Raw genomic sequence first — 14669 nt, forward strand, 5'->3', positions numbered from 1 at the left:
CGGGGGCTGAAAAGAAAAAACAGTTCCGAACCAGAAAAGCTCTAGCACGGAGCTAGAACGGGAACCACGTTGGTGTGAAAGGGGCATGAGAGATGTTTGGTTAAAAAGAACACAATGGTGCTCTAGAAGGAGATTAAGGTGATAAGGTGGGGAGTGTTACCTTGGTTGGTGATTGGCTAATGGTTACACAAGCCAACAAAAATCGTTATGATATCATAAATTGGCCAAAATCTGATCAGCTCATTTTCAGACCGTTTTTATATAAATGGATCAGGACAAAAAGTGAGCAAATCTTTTTTCCTGAAACTTTCAGAATTTCTTTACACAGAGGGGACACATGTTTATGTATAAAAGACAAGAAAATGTGGATTTTGCATAATAGGTGACCTTTAACATGTATATTATATTTGGACAAGATAGGATTTTGATAAGTAAAGCTAAAGCCTATGTAGTAAGCGTCTCTCCAGAGCTGTAACAAAATTGGTCCGTTCAACTGTGACGTCCCCTCACCCTGTCCATGTGCTCCTTGGGGTCACCCTGTAACTGCTTTTCTTGGCTGATATTTATTAATACGTTAACCTCCTTCCCACCAGGCCGTACTTGGAAGAACCCCGCAATGTCGTGTTGCAGAAAGGCGCAGAGCCTCTGGGCATCTCCATCGTCAGCGGGGAGAACGGAGGTATCTTTGTCTCTAAAGTAACTGGAGGAAGCATCGCCCACCAGGCGGGGTTGGAGTATGGAGACCAATTACTGGAGGTATGAACAACCTGCTGTCGGTCAAAAAGGTTACCGCTTCAAAATGCATAAATAAGAATGCATTTAAAAAAAGCAGAACCATACAGCAGCAGTAATAATTATGCTCATACTAGTTTAAGTTAACTTCAAAGGCTCATTAATTTTGCTGTCTCTGTACATTTATTCTGTATGACATAATGTCCTTAATGCAAGACTGTATTCATTAGTGTTGTCACGGTTCCCAGTATTTTAATACTTGCTGAAATGCATTTGCCGAATACGTGTTTTTACTTAATGTAAAATGGCTGACAGAGCTGAAATTCTGTTGAGGACATGCACTGTCCTTGTGGATGCTACACAGTCGGTAAAGGAAGAATTTGTAGGAGTAGCTTGAATAAAAAGTGTTTTTAAGTTAAATTTGTAATTTAATTGTTGGATAAATAGATTAAGTTGGTGCAGTTTAGTAATTTTGCCTTTCACTACCCCTTCAATAAACTGGTCATTACCTAAGAAGCACACTTCAAAACTATTTACACTTGTCATATATTGGTTGGTAAAGACTTTAATTGAGTTTCAATTCAAATAATTGTTTTTAAACACATCTGTTTTTAAGTAAGACATTAATGGACACTTTAAAGAGTTACAATTTTCCCTGTCATTAATAGTTAAATGCCTCAAAGTCAGATCTCAAACTCAGTGGTGGCTACAAGATGAAATCCCCTTTATCTGTATGATATAATAATGTTGTGTGCATACAACTAAGCACGGTTATTCTGCACTTTAGAATTGCAAGTATCACTACAGATGTTACCTGGCCAATAATGTTAAAATAATGGCCGCCTGTTTAACAGAACATGAACTCCTTTTAAGACTTTGATAATGGCTGTAAAAGTAATGCCCTTTAAATTCTCTTGAGTATCTTCGCCACCAAGTACTACTAAAGACTAAAACCCTTAATAGACTTGCAACATACTGTGTATCATTAACCCCGCCTGAGCTAAAACGTTCTCCCTAACCACACTTTTCTGTCTTTGTCAGTATAATGGGATCAACCTGCGTAACGCTACAGAGCAGCAGGCCCGCCTCATCATCGGCCAGCAGTGTGACACCATCACCATCATGGCCCAGTACAACCCGCACATGTACCAGCTGGGAAACCACTCGCGCTCCAGGTAACAGGATGTTTCTTGTAGAATTCTCTGTTCATATTCCCTGTAGGGTTAGACCCGTGTGTGCTGCCCGGCTGCTTCCTGAATCATCCAGTTAGTGTTTCAGTTTAAGAATGACATCAGCATTTATATTGTGTTTTTTATGCCCAGGTGCTCTTTAAATGCATTTGTAGTTTTTTTTTTAGCACAGAAGCAAGATGATACATTTTTCACACTTTCTTTTTTGCTGAATGAACATAAAGGAATTCTCTGAACAAGCAGTTGTTCACCCATATGCAGAATATTAAGATGTAATTAACTATGTAGCTGTTCATCTTTAAATATTCACAATATGCACAAATGAGTCCATTTCATAGCTGAACATGGAGTCTAATACTGAAGTATAATACATCCATATTAAACCTAGTAAAAAAGCAAATGTAATTCTAAAAACTACAATTCTATATAGAAATTTAAGTTTTAGGGTGAAAGTATGTTTATAGAAATTTGACCGCATAAAAACAATGAACCTGTCCGTGATCTCTGGTGGAGAAAGCATGTAATAGTGACATTACCTTTACTGGGAAGTTCATTACACAAGGTTTTTTGCAATGTCATTTTATTTGATTGAGGCACAACTTTTCTCCTCTTTCTCTTCCGGGGCAGCTCCCGTCTGGAGCCAGTCAGCTCTCAGTCGACCCCCCAGGGGAGCGGAGCCGCCACCCCCGACAATCACTCCACCATCGACACACTCAGCGAACAGGACGAAGGCACGCTCACTCCTTCCTCCAAGCAGACCACACCCAATACCAGTCCCCACAATTTCATCAGGTAAACCTCTGAACAAACATTAATAAGAGTGAGGACAACAAACACAACATATTGGAAAGTTGATTGTGAGGAAATGATTGCTCCATGCTACACCCCTACACTCCAATAACTCTCTAATCGACCGCTTGTTGTCCCGCAGAATGCCGTCTGAGGGCAGCAGGAAGGCGGTGGAGCCACGGTTGGTGACGGTGCGGCGGCCCGGGGTGGAGGTGGGGGTCACACTCTGCGGAGGGAACCAACGGGGCGTTTACATAGAGAGCCTGGATGAGGACAGTCCTGCCAGGGGCCCCGACGGGCTGCTTCCTGGGGACCTCATTCTGGAGGTGGGGACCTTTCTGACTTTTATTCAAACACACATGCACAGACGTAGACGTAGATGTAGGAATTTCGTAAAAATGTACTTAAATTTATAAACGCAAAATCCACTTTTTCATATCTTTTATACATCAACATGTGTCCCCTCTGTGTAAAGAGATTCAGAAAGTTTATATAAAAACTTGTCNTATTCAAACACACATGCACAGACGTAGACGTAGATGTAGGAATTTCGTAAAAATGTACTTAAATTTATAAACGCAAAATCCACTTTTTTATGTATTTTATACATAAACATGTGTCCCCTCTGTGTAAATAGATTATGAAAGTTTCAGGAACAAAGATCCCCTCTCCTTTTGTCCTGATCCTTTTCTATAAAAACTTGTCTGAAAATGAGCAGATCAGATTTTGGCCACATTATGATGTCATAATGTTTTTTTTGCTTGTATAACCATTAGCCAATCAGCAACCAAGGTAACCCCCTATCCCCCCTTATCACCTGAATCTCCTCCTAGAGCACCATTGTGTTCTTTTGAACCAAATCTCTCTCAGAGGGGCGTGGGGAGTGGCTCCTTATTTTCATCTAAAGTAATAGACAGAGAATCAGCACTTTTGAAACAGGGCTGAAACAGAGGGGATTATGGGATGCTACAATGATCTGTTTGGTATTTTGAGCCAAACACTTCAGAGACACGTTTTGTATATATCTGAGACCTATAATATATTGATGAAAAACAGTATAATAGGGGACCTTTAATGCACAACCCCCTCAGAAACTAACGAATATACCTTGCAAAACATTTATATATATTTAGCATATTTACAATTATTCAAGTACATCAAGTATGTGTAGTGTTTTCTGTATAGCTTTGTAAGACAGTGAATAGTTGTAGCTGTAATTAGTTTCTTGAAGTGATCCCAGGGCTAAACTTTTATAATAAGATGTTGCAGAGCTTTGTGTGCTTTTGTGACTTTAGTCTCAAGCACTGCCAGAAGGCGGGCAGGCATTTCTTTGTTCCCTTCCCCTCATTGTTCCTCCTTGATCCTCTCCTCGGCTGCGTTCTCTCTCACTCCACGTTCATGATCCATTTAGAGCACAGCAAACTCATAACAGACAATTCGTGACATGCTCCCACTTACTTAGCTCTCTGCCGCAAAGAATTCTGAATTGCCATGCGGCTTTGTCATCACACCATCACTCTGTCCTTCAATCTCCCTTCTTGTTTGTTTTTTCTTCCCCCCCAAACACGGCACAAATCAATACTGCGACACTTTAATACAGCTGAAAGCTTGGAGGAAATGTAGCTATTTACCCTTCACAGGCACTGCAAATGAATATACAGAAATGTCTCTGCTACTTCTTTTATTTTAGGATGTGAAGTTTTCTTTTTTCCATTCTCATCCACTCTTCCCTTTCAGTACAACTCGGTGAATATGAAGAATAAGACAGCAGAAGAGGTGTACGTGGAGATGCTGAAGCCTGCAGAGACGGTCACTTTGAAGGTGCAGCATCGGCCAGATGACTTCAGCGCACTCAAAGACACTCCAGGAGATGGCTTTTATATTAGGTACCTGCACGTGTATACACAGCGCACATGCACACAGCTCAATGTCAGGCGTTAATGTGTAACCGCTGTGTAAGAGGACCACAATCATTCTCCCTAAGCAGCCTCCTCTCTGCTATATATAGAGTCACCACTGCAGCCCCTTTGGACAAGATGGAATCTCATCTAACCAATTACGTCCCAGATCCAGCGTGTGACTGCAATGCTGCTAATCGCACCCCGCATTTAGGTTATCTATTTAGGGGTTCCATGTTTTAGAGCTCAGGGTTTTCCAGGCCATTAGAAATGCACTGTATATGAATGGAAAAAGGAGCTCTAAAATAGTTTATTGTTGGGAGTCTGTCAGGGCGTGTTGCCTCAGCTGCCGCAGTCACTTGTCATATACAGTAGGCAAGTGGGCTTGTGTCGTCATCTGCAGTAAATACACTCAGCCTTACAGCTTGTCACTGATAGGCTGTTGGGGAATGACTTACGAGGCTCCAACAAGAGGCGAGCAAGGCTTCTGCTGTCAATAGATACACTTTCTCCACACTTCCTTTCTCGTCTTCTCTGATTGAGGATCTCGTTCTCTCCACACCTGCTCTCTCTCACTTCATCAACTTTATTCTCCTCCACTCTCTGGTTCTGCGCTGCGCTTCATAACGCCCCATATGTCTCTCCCTCTCAACAGAGCACTTTACGACCGCACGGGGGAGGCGGAGGGGGACCTCAGTTTTAAGAAGGATGACATCCTGTACGTGGATGAGTCTTTACCAAAGGGCAGCTTTGGGACGTGGATGGCCTGGCAGCTAGATGAGAACGCACAGCAGATCCAGAGGGGGCAGATCCCCAGCAAGTACATGTGGGTGGAGAATTCAACGCACGCTTACACACATATATTTTTGAGCTGGAGGACAGTTTGTAACAGCTGTGACAACAATCTGTGCCATACTGCTGCGATGTAGGAGTCGTGTGCAATGCCCCTTCTCTTCCATATGTTTTTATGCTGTCCGTTTGCACTCACGGCAAAGTCATGTTGTCCGCTTATTGTATGTCTAACGCTTTTTTTTTAATGATTTTGTACTTCTACTGGGCCTGAAGGGAGAGTTTCAAGTTATAATCAATTCTTAAAAATAATAAATCAACAAAGATGTATTATGTCATCAACATTGACCCTTAACAACTATGCTTAACCTTAATCATCTTAGTATACAAAAATAGTTAAACAATTGAAACGGTTATGTTTCAGAAACTTGGGCTTTTAAAGTTTATTCATATAGCACCTTTCAGCACATGGCAATTCAAAGTGCTTTACAAATTAAAATAAAAGACAATTAAGAATAAATACAGCAGAAACACATTGTAAAATGGCATTTAAAAACAGGCACACAACCTTTTTTCTTAGAGGATTATCTTCAAGTGTGTGTGTGTGTGTGTGTGTGTGTGTGTGTGTGTGTGTGTGTGTGTGTGTGTGTGTGTGTGTGTGTGTGTGTGTGTGTGTGTGTGTGTGTGTGTGTCGTAGGATGGACCAAGAGTTTTACCGCAGACACAGTGTGACAGAAATGAAGGAAGAGTCTGGTAAGACGCTCTCAGCTGCGGCCCGCAGATCCTTCTTCAGGAGGAAACAGAAACACAAACGAAGCAGCTCCAAAGACAGCAAAGAGATGGTTGCTATCGACACAATCAGCACGGACTCCATCCCCTTCCTAGATGGTGAGACAAAAACAGCAGGTAGCACAACAATGGCACCATGTCACTCTTTTTCGAGAACCATTTTCGATTTATTTGGTTTTTTTTGTGTCAGATTGCGTGAGCCTGGCATACCAGCGGGTCCAGAAGGTGGAGTGCGCTTCTCCACGACCCGTACTCATCCTTGGGCCGCTCACTGACGCTGTCAAGGAGATGCTGGTCAAAGAGTCTCCTGGGAAGTTCTGCAGATGTATACTGGGTGAGTTCACCTTATTCAGATGTTTGTCAGTCCAAGAAATAAGGGAAATTAATTGAGCATTTGTATTAACTGTAATATTTAAGGGTTGAAGAAATGTGAGGTTCGATTTGTACAGTAGCCTGAAAAGTGTTCTTTCTTTTGATAATTTTCTTTATTCTTTCTGTCATGCCTGCAGAGGTGATGAAGGCATCCCAGCAAGCCATCGAGCGTGGCGTCAAAGACTTCCTCTTCATCGACTACAAGCGCAGAAGTGGCCATTTTGACGTGACCACTGTTGCTTCAATAAAGGAGATAACAGAGAAGGTATTAGCCTGCCTGTCCTTTCTTTTATCATTCGATTTTATCAGGAAAGATAGAGGCTTCAATGTCTTTAATCTCTGCTCAAGATAAGATATCACTACGGCTGTGCTTTAATCTTAGTTATCCATGAATGAAAGCAGGATTCCTGTCATTGTCGCACCTTTTATAACTGTGTTAAAAAAGTTTCTACTTTTTCTTCTTTTGTTGGATACAGGGCTGTCACTGTTTGCTCGACATCGCCTCGCACGCCATTGAAAGGCTCCACAGCGTTCACATTTATCCAATTGTTGTATTCGTCCGCTACAAAAACGCAAAGCAGATCAAGTAAGTAGCATTTCTTTGAAACACATACAATGTCATGGTAGAGTGCGTGAGTGTGTGGATGATGGGCCCAGCAGGATAAGCCTTCACACTCTCCCTCCCACCATGAACCGTTTAGTCTGTGAAAGCCCCCCACCCCACCACAAACTCTTGCCTAATCCCAAACAGCTGCTGAACCATCCTGTTGTTCTTTTTGTTATTTATTTTTAAGATAAAATCTCTCATTCCAAGTGATGTATTCCTACTTCACTTCAAATGGGTTGAACGTTATAAATGTTATGCCAGGATTCATTCGAACTTCTTGGCACAGTTTTTAAATATATACTGCAAAACCTATAAACTATAGACATAGTAATGGATTACCTAATTTTTGACTGATTTTCAGAAAAGATTTCTCTCCAAAGACCCTCACTGGCAAAATAATTAACAGGTGAATTCTAAATTTCAGCATAAACTGTCATCAGTTTATGCTTACTGTATCAGTATTAGACACTGAGTGATCGAAAGCTTCATTTGACACAATGAAAATAACAGGAAGATAAGTGGTGAATGGTTAATACCTCACATGCGCTGACCTAAAAGTCTTTCCCGTTCCCCCCCCCCCAATAGGGAGCAGAAAGATCCGGTGTATCTGCGGGACAAAGTATCTCAAAAACATTCCAAGGAGCAATTTGAAAGTGCGCAGAAGATAGAGCAAGAGTACAGCAAATTCTTCACAGGTATCCACTCGTAACATTTAATACAGATGATATCACCGTTATGTGTCAGTCGACTTTCTGTATATAACATTACCTTTTTGTTTTCAGGTATCGTCCAAGGCGGCACCCTCCCCTACATTTGCACTCAGATCATGACTATAGTTGATCAAGAACAAAGTAAAGTCCTGTGGACTCCACTCGGCTGCCCCTAGAGGAGACTGGCTGCGACTACAGCGAGCTGCGACCCTCATCTCCATTCCCCAAACACTAATTAACTCTTTCACACTATACCAATAGGTACACTACAGTAAGCAAGTTATGTAAATTATTGATATTTTTTTATTTTGTCTTTGTCTTGATTTATAATCAGAGCCTCCATTTATTTCTGACGTGCTTCGGAGCAGGTTGGTAGCACTGGAACCTCCACGTTAAAAGTTCAGTCAGTCTTCCCTAAGGGTTTCTGCTGGTGTATTTGTAATGCTGCATTGTAAGCGTCCGTTTACAGTCAAAAGATGAGTCCGACTATAGGTGTTCAATATTTGCTTGAATGCGTGTCTCTCCCCCTGTACCATAACCTCAACACTAATGAAGTTCACCCAACCCTTCCCCTTGTACCAAATGACATTTGTGGTTTCCCTACAATTATGCACCCGTTTAACGACGACTGACAACTAATTGTGTGTGTGTTTGTGATTTGTGAGTGTGTGTGTGTGTGTAAGAGAGAGAGAGAGAACATATTGAGACTGTTGTACACAATTGTATTGACAATGTCAGTTTAATCAAGGTCGTGTATTAGCATAAATATGATGCTATAGAAATGGAATGCCAGGATCAGACATCACATTCCTTGTGATGTTTGTCACAAAATGCAAAAAGCATCACACCTCTTTTAATTATGTAGCTGTGGTTTTACTGAACCTGAGCGCCAGCAGTGACGGCCATGTTGACTCCAAACACTTCGATGTTTGCTCTATGCATTGTGTTTCTATAGTAGCTGGGTGTGTGAACAGTTTAGGGTTTGGAAGTGCCTTTGGAGAAGAAGCCTGATCTGAAACCAGCCCCTGGTCACGGAGCAAGAGTTTATCTTTCAAGATCCATTGCATCACTTCACACACCATGGACGAGATGATTTAGAGGCTGATTTGAGACCAGTAAAGTGTAGCGCGCATGACAATGGTGAGGTTTTGAGGGTTGGCTGAAGCAGCAGCCAACAGGTTAACTCCTCAGAGTGCACTCCAGGGCTAGACAGACCACTGTGTAACTATCATTCTTTTTCTTTAACAAATATTTAACAACAATATATAGAGTATAACATATACAGTATGCAGATACAACTGAAAAAAAGAAACATATATATAAATATATATTACATGTATTTTCACTAGGTCATACGCCTAGGAACGTCTGGCTGTCAAGTCATGTCTTAGCAGGTATTAGCATGTTTTTAAAAAAGAATTTATTTTTGTTTCTCTGTGGTTGGTTGTCAGTCACTTATCAATGTACTCGTTAAAAGAGACACTATGAAGCAAAATGTGCAGGGTAATTTCAAAAGGATTTTACTCTGCTCTGTTTAAATGTTAGTGACTTTTCATTGTTATTTAATTGTATTTTTTATTAAGAAAGGCAAAAGATATTGACTAAAATATTGTGCCCTTCCTCGAAACCATATCCTGTATCTTATTGTGCCAAAATCCACTAAGGCAACTTTATCCTTTTATTTCTGTTTTGCACTTGTTTATCTGTTAACCTTAAACATGTAACTGTTCCTAGGTTTCCAGTAGACCACCAATAGGTACTATAATTTCTACTGTAACTAATACACGTTTTTATCTATCACATCAGTTCCTTACATTTCATTGATGGCCTTTTATTCTTAATTAGAAAAAATGATTCTTGTTTGAATTATTAAAAAGGGATCTATTCTTGCACAATTTTTCAAAGGAAAATTGGTCCACAAGTTTGACTATTGGGCTAAAATACTAAGCAGAAGCAAACTGTATTGTTACTATTTTTCTGAGTAGATAGTATACGATAGAGAGGTACAACGTGACATGGTTGTATTCTTAGGAAGAGTCTAGATGCCAGGTACTGATTGAATTTTCTTTTATTAAGAAGAATGATTTGTATGTTGAGACATTAACATGAGAATAAAACTCATTTTCTGTATCACGCTAAGGACTTGGTCTGAATTTTTGTCCACAGTGTTCTAAAAAAAACACTCATTGGGAAATAGTTTAGTGTTTGTAATGGTACATAAACAACAAGGTCACAATTGGAAAATGTTGAGGAAAGAATAATAATGTTTACTGCATTGAAGTGTATATAATTAATTAAGTTAGAGCTGTGTAATAAGGATATTTTAGAGGAAAGGGTAAAGTTAACAATATGCTGCCTCATCTTATTCTTTTTCCAAGAAGAGGATGAAAGCAGAGCACAGAGCAAATGTTTTTCTGTAAATGTCTCGCTGAAATGTGACTGTGTCCTTTAGTGATGTAAAAATATCAAAAGTGTTTTTCTTTCTGAAAGAGGCAGCAAATGAAACAGTGGCAGATAAAATAGCCATCCATTCTGAGTTGAGATAAGGTAGTGTGACAATATCTGCCAGGATCTCAGCGAGCGGGAGCGATGAAGATGTGGCCTTGCAGCATTAAAGAAGCGCCGCTCTCTCGGGTTTATATACACTTTACAAGACGCCGGGGCTCTATTTGTTCTTCAGCGGCACTGCAATCATACACCATGTTCTGCTGTTTATGGTGACAGGTCAACGTGTGCTGTCTACAGATTAAAACATTGAGTCAAACATGCATAAATAGGAATTTAATCTTGAAAATAATGCTGACGTATATGTATGAGTCATTTAAGGAACTTTTTTAAATCAGGTTTCTTAGTGAGATCTTCTTAAGCTGTACACATCTGAAGTACATAAACTGATAAGCATCACCTTCTGAGAGTGATTGTACAAAATCGAATGGGTGATGAATAATGTTGTCTAATTTAATAGGTGTAATTCAACAGAGCAGTTCTAATCCCTATTTGGTTTTAAAATTTGATAGCATGTTATACTGCTTTTTATGTATTCTTTCAGTCATTGTTAATGCTTTCTAAATTGTCTGCACTTGTCAATGTCTATCAAATAATCTCCCAGATGTACGTCGTCTAACATGCTCCAGTTCTGCTTCAACTTCAGCCAATTCCCTACTATTTAATAAATATTTATTTATTGTAAATATATAAGATTTCGGCACATTTCAAGTGTCTTGCAATGTAGTTGAGGTAAGAAGGAATTCACACATTTACAATTAACTTTTTTTGTCATGAATGGGTGTATCCTTTCTGGTTAGTTATTCCTGCTCTGTACATGCATGCTATTATGATCACTTTAAATTCACTTTAGAAGAATAATGTGTCTTTTTTTTTACAAAATAAATAACTTTTTTACTCCTAAACTAACACGGTCACTGGCAACAAGTCCAATGAATGTGCGTGTGCGCTCAGGCGTAGGAACATGATGTACAGTGGGGCAAAAAAGTATTTAGTCAGCCACCAATTGTGCAAGTTCTCCCACTTAAAAAGATGAGAGAGGCCTGTAATTTTCATCCTAGGTATACCTCAACTATGAGAGACAAAATGAGAAGAAAAACAATCCAGAAAATCACATTGTCTGATTTTTAAAGAATTTATTTGCAAATTATGGTGGAAAATAAGTATTTGGTCAATAACAAAAGTTAATCTCAATACTTTGTTATATACCCTTTGTTGGCAATGACAGAGGTCAAACGTTTTCTGTAAGTCTTCACAAGGTTTTCACACACTGTTGCTGGTATTTTGGCCCATTCCTACATGCAGATCTCCTCTAGAGCAGTGATGTTTTGGGGCTGTCGCTGGGCAACACGGACTTTCCACTCTCTCCAAAGATTTTCTATGGGGTTGAGATCTGGAGACTGGCTAGGCCACTCCAGGACCTTGAAATGCTTCTTACGAAGCCACTCTTTCGTTGCCCAGGTGGTGTGTTTGGGATCATTGTCATGCTGAAAGACCCAACCACGTTTCATCTTCAATGCCCTTGCTGATGGAAGGAGGTTGTCACTCAAAATCTCACGATACATGGCCCCATTCATTCTTTCCTTTACACGGATCAGTCGTCCTGGTCCCTTTGCAGAAAAACAGCCCCAAAGCATGATGTTTCCACCCCCATGTTTCACAGTAGGTATGGTGTTCTTTGGATGCAACTCAGCATTCTTTCTCCTCCAAACACGTCTAGTTGAGTTTTTACCAAAAAGTTCTATTTTGGTTTCATCTGACCATATGACATTCTCCCAATCCTCTTCTGGATCATCTAAATGCTCTCTAGCAAACTTCAGACGGGCCTGGACATGTACTGGCTTAAGCAGGGGGACACGTCTGGCACTGCAGGATTTGAGTCCCTGGCGGCGTAGTGTGTTACTGATGGTAGCCTTTGTTACTTTGGTCCCAGCTCTCTGCAGGTCATTGACTAAGTCCCCCCGTGTGGTTCTGGGATTTTTGCTCACCGTTCTTGTGATCATTTTGACCCCACGGGGTGAGATCTTGCGTGGAGCCCCAGATCGAGGGAGATTATCAGTGGTCTTGTATGTCTTCCATTTTCTAATAATTGCTCCCACAGTTGATTTCTTCACACCAAGCTGCTTACCTATTGCAGATTCAGTCTTCCCAGCCTGGTGCAGGTCTACAATTTTGTTTCTGGTGTCCTTTGACAGCTCTTTGGTCTTGGCCATAGTGGAGTTTGGAGTGTGACTGTTTGAGGTTGTGGAAGCGTCTTTTAAACTGATAACGAGTTCAAACAGGTGCCATTAATACAGTTAACAAGTGGAGGACAGAGGAGTTTCTTAAAGAAGAAGTTACAGTGTCTTTTAAACTGATAACGAGTTCAAACAGGTGCCATTAATACAGTTAACAAGTGGAGGACAGAGGAGTTTCTTAAAGAAGAAGTTACAGGTCTGTGAGAGCCAGAAATCTTGTTTGTTTGTAGGTGACCAAATACTTATTTTCCACCATAATTTGCAAATAAATTCTTTAAAAATCAGACAATGTGATGTTCTGGATTTTTTTCCCTCATTTTGTCTCTCATAGTTGAGGTATACCTAGGATGAAAATGACAGGCCTCTCTCATCTTTTTAAGTGGGAGAACTTGCACAATTGGTGGCTGACTAAATACTTTTTTGCCCCACTGTACATATATTCTGTCTGCACTCCAAGAAAAACTATTTCTGTGAGAGAGTAACATCCCATGCAGTTGGCCAGCCTGTAGCTACACTCCATCTTGCTGGTTGATTGGGTGCCTTTAGCTTGAGGTTGTTTCCTCTGAGCACCGCATCACTGGTCACAAGGTCCTAAAGCACATGATGTCAGAGTGGAAGACTACCCTCCAGCTGCCTGTCGGCCTCATCGGGGCACGAGAGGACCCAGTGTCTTCAAAACATCCATTAGTGGCTCATGCCTAAAGAAACCTCAGGCCTGATAACTGTTCGTTGGTGAAAAGGTCAGGGATGTTCACTTGAGGTTTTGGTCACTGATTACATCACACTACGTCTGAATTGTGTATGTTCAGGTCTGCTGTCTTGTGTCCCAATTCTTAACGTCCTCCAAGTACCCTCTCGCCTGTTTTAGAAAAGGGTAGGGTCTCCAGCTTTCCTGCTGAGGTGTCTGTTTCAGGACAGCTGCTGACAGATCAACTGAACTTGAGAAGTCTCACAGCGAGGGATCTTTGTAGTCCACTCTGGCAAGCCACATGGCCTTTCCCATCACGGTGCATGGAGGGATGGATTTGGCCGGTTTGGCCTTCTGCTTGTTCTCCAGCACGTTAACTCCAGCATCTCCAAATGTCCTGCAGGATTACCACCTGACTGCTCTCGTGTTAATATCTTCATCTGTCAGCACTGACACCCTCTGGTTAATGTTCTGCTGTCCTATAGGGACTACTCGTCCAACAGCTGGCCTTTCGTTGGGGGTGATCAATTCAAGTCCCTTCTTCTGCGGTTGGCAATAAATGCCAGCAAGATTTATTAGGACACTGAATGTACAGTATGTTGCATGTGCTGCTGATGCTTTTACTTTCTGTAAACTGTTCTGGTGGTGTTTTGTTGCTCGAAACTTTGATGGATTGCACACAGAGCATGGAGTAAAATTCCCTTTTGTTTTCCCTTCTTGTAGTTGTACATTTATCAGATAATGTACAGCATATTTATTTGCAATTATATTTATAAATCTGTGTGATTCACCATAAATGTTACTGTTCTCAAGAGAAGATCTTTTTTAATCCAACCTTTATGTGATATAACGTCTCGCTTGTTATCTTGATAAAGATGAGCATTAATAAAACATTCATTGTCATGAGGTATGGGAAATTCCCGCTTTTAAAATGTAGCTGCCCAAGTTCTAGGAATAATGTTATTCCTTTTTTTAAATGTTGCAGTTTTTTGAGGAAAACAAATGATGGTGCAATATCTCATTATGCTGCTGTAGAAGCACCATGTTCCTAAAATGTGACAGTTCACCATGTGACCAGCAGGAGGACAACCTCAGAGCTGCTCTTCAAGGCCATCCTAATACTTGGCTGCCTGAGACTAGCTGTTCAACTGCTGTTCACTGATGCCTCTACCCATAAATCAAGTACATTTCAATAAATATCTTACTATAGCTATATGTTATACTTGAAAAAATAGTTTTAACTGTCAGATTTGTATCTTGGTGATTTGCTGCAGGTTCATTCTTAAAAATCTTGATGATGTGGAGGAAATAAAAGGGAAACAATCTGCAAGAATTTCAATTATGTGAAACGTGCTTCATTCCT

The 14669-nt window shown here is 40.6% G+C and overlaps 1 protein-coding gene across 1 annotated transcript in view; it reads left to right on the plus strand.

The window, feature by feature from the left end:
- The window catches only part of LOC104956863 (disks large homolog 5-like), a 28545-nt gene extending 18534 nt beyond the window's left edge, over positions 1-10011 (plus strand). The window contains exons 17-29 of the mRNA XM_010784426.1: positions 594-756; positions 1774-1907; positions 2550-2714; positions 2854-3037; positions 4449-4597; positions 5265-5435; positions 6096-6286; positions 6378-6521; positions 6697-6824; positions 7036-7145; positions 7528-7572; positions 7752-7861; positions 7949-10011. Of these exons, the coding sequence (XP_010782728.1) occupies positions 594-756; positions 1774-1907; positions 2550-2714; positions 2854-3037; positions 4449-4597; positions 5265-5435; positions 6096-6286; positions 6378-6521; positions 6697-6824; positions 7036-7145; positions 7528-7572; positions 7752-7861; positions 7949-8052 (1798 nt within the window). The 3' untranslated portion in view covers positions 8053-10011. The remainder of the gene's footprint in view (positions 1-593; positions 757-1773; positions 1908-2549; positions 2715-2853; positions 3038-4448; positions 4598-5264; positions 5436-6095; positions 6287-6377; positions 6522-6696; positions 6825-7035; positions 7146-7527; positions 7573-7751; positions 7862-7948) is intronic.
- The last annotated feature ends 4658 nt before the right edge of the window (positions 10012-14669 follow it).

Source organism: Notothenia coriiceps, unplaced genomic scaffold (genome assembly GCF_000735185.1).
Source record: "Notothenia coriiceps isolate Sejong01 unplaced genomic scaffold, NC01 NC01_scaffold00000668, whole genome shotgun sequence".
Classification (NCBI taxonomy): domain Eukaryota; kingdom Metazoa; phylum Chordata; class Actinopteri; order Perciformes; family Nototheniidae; genus Notothenia; species Notothenia coriiceps.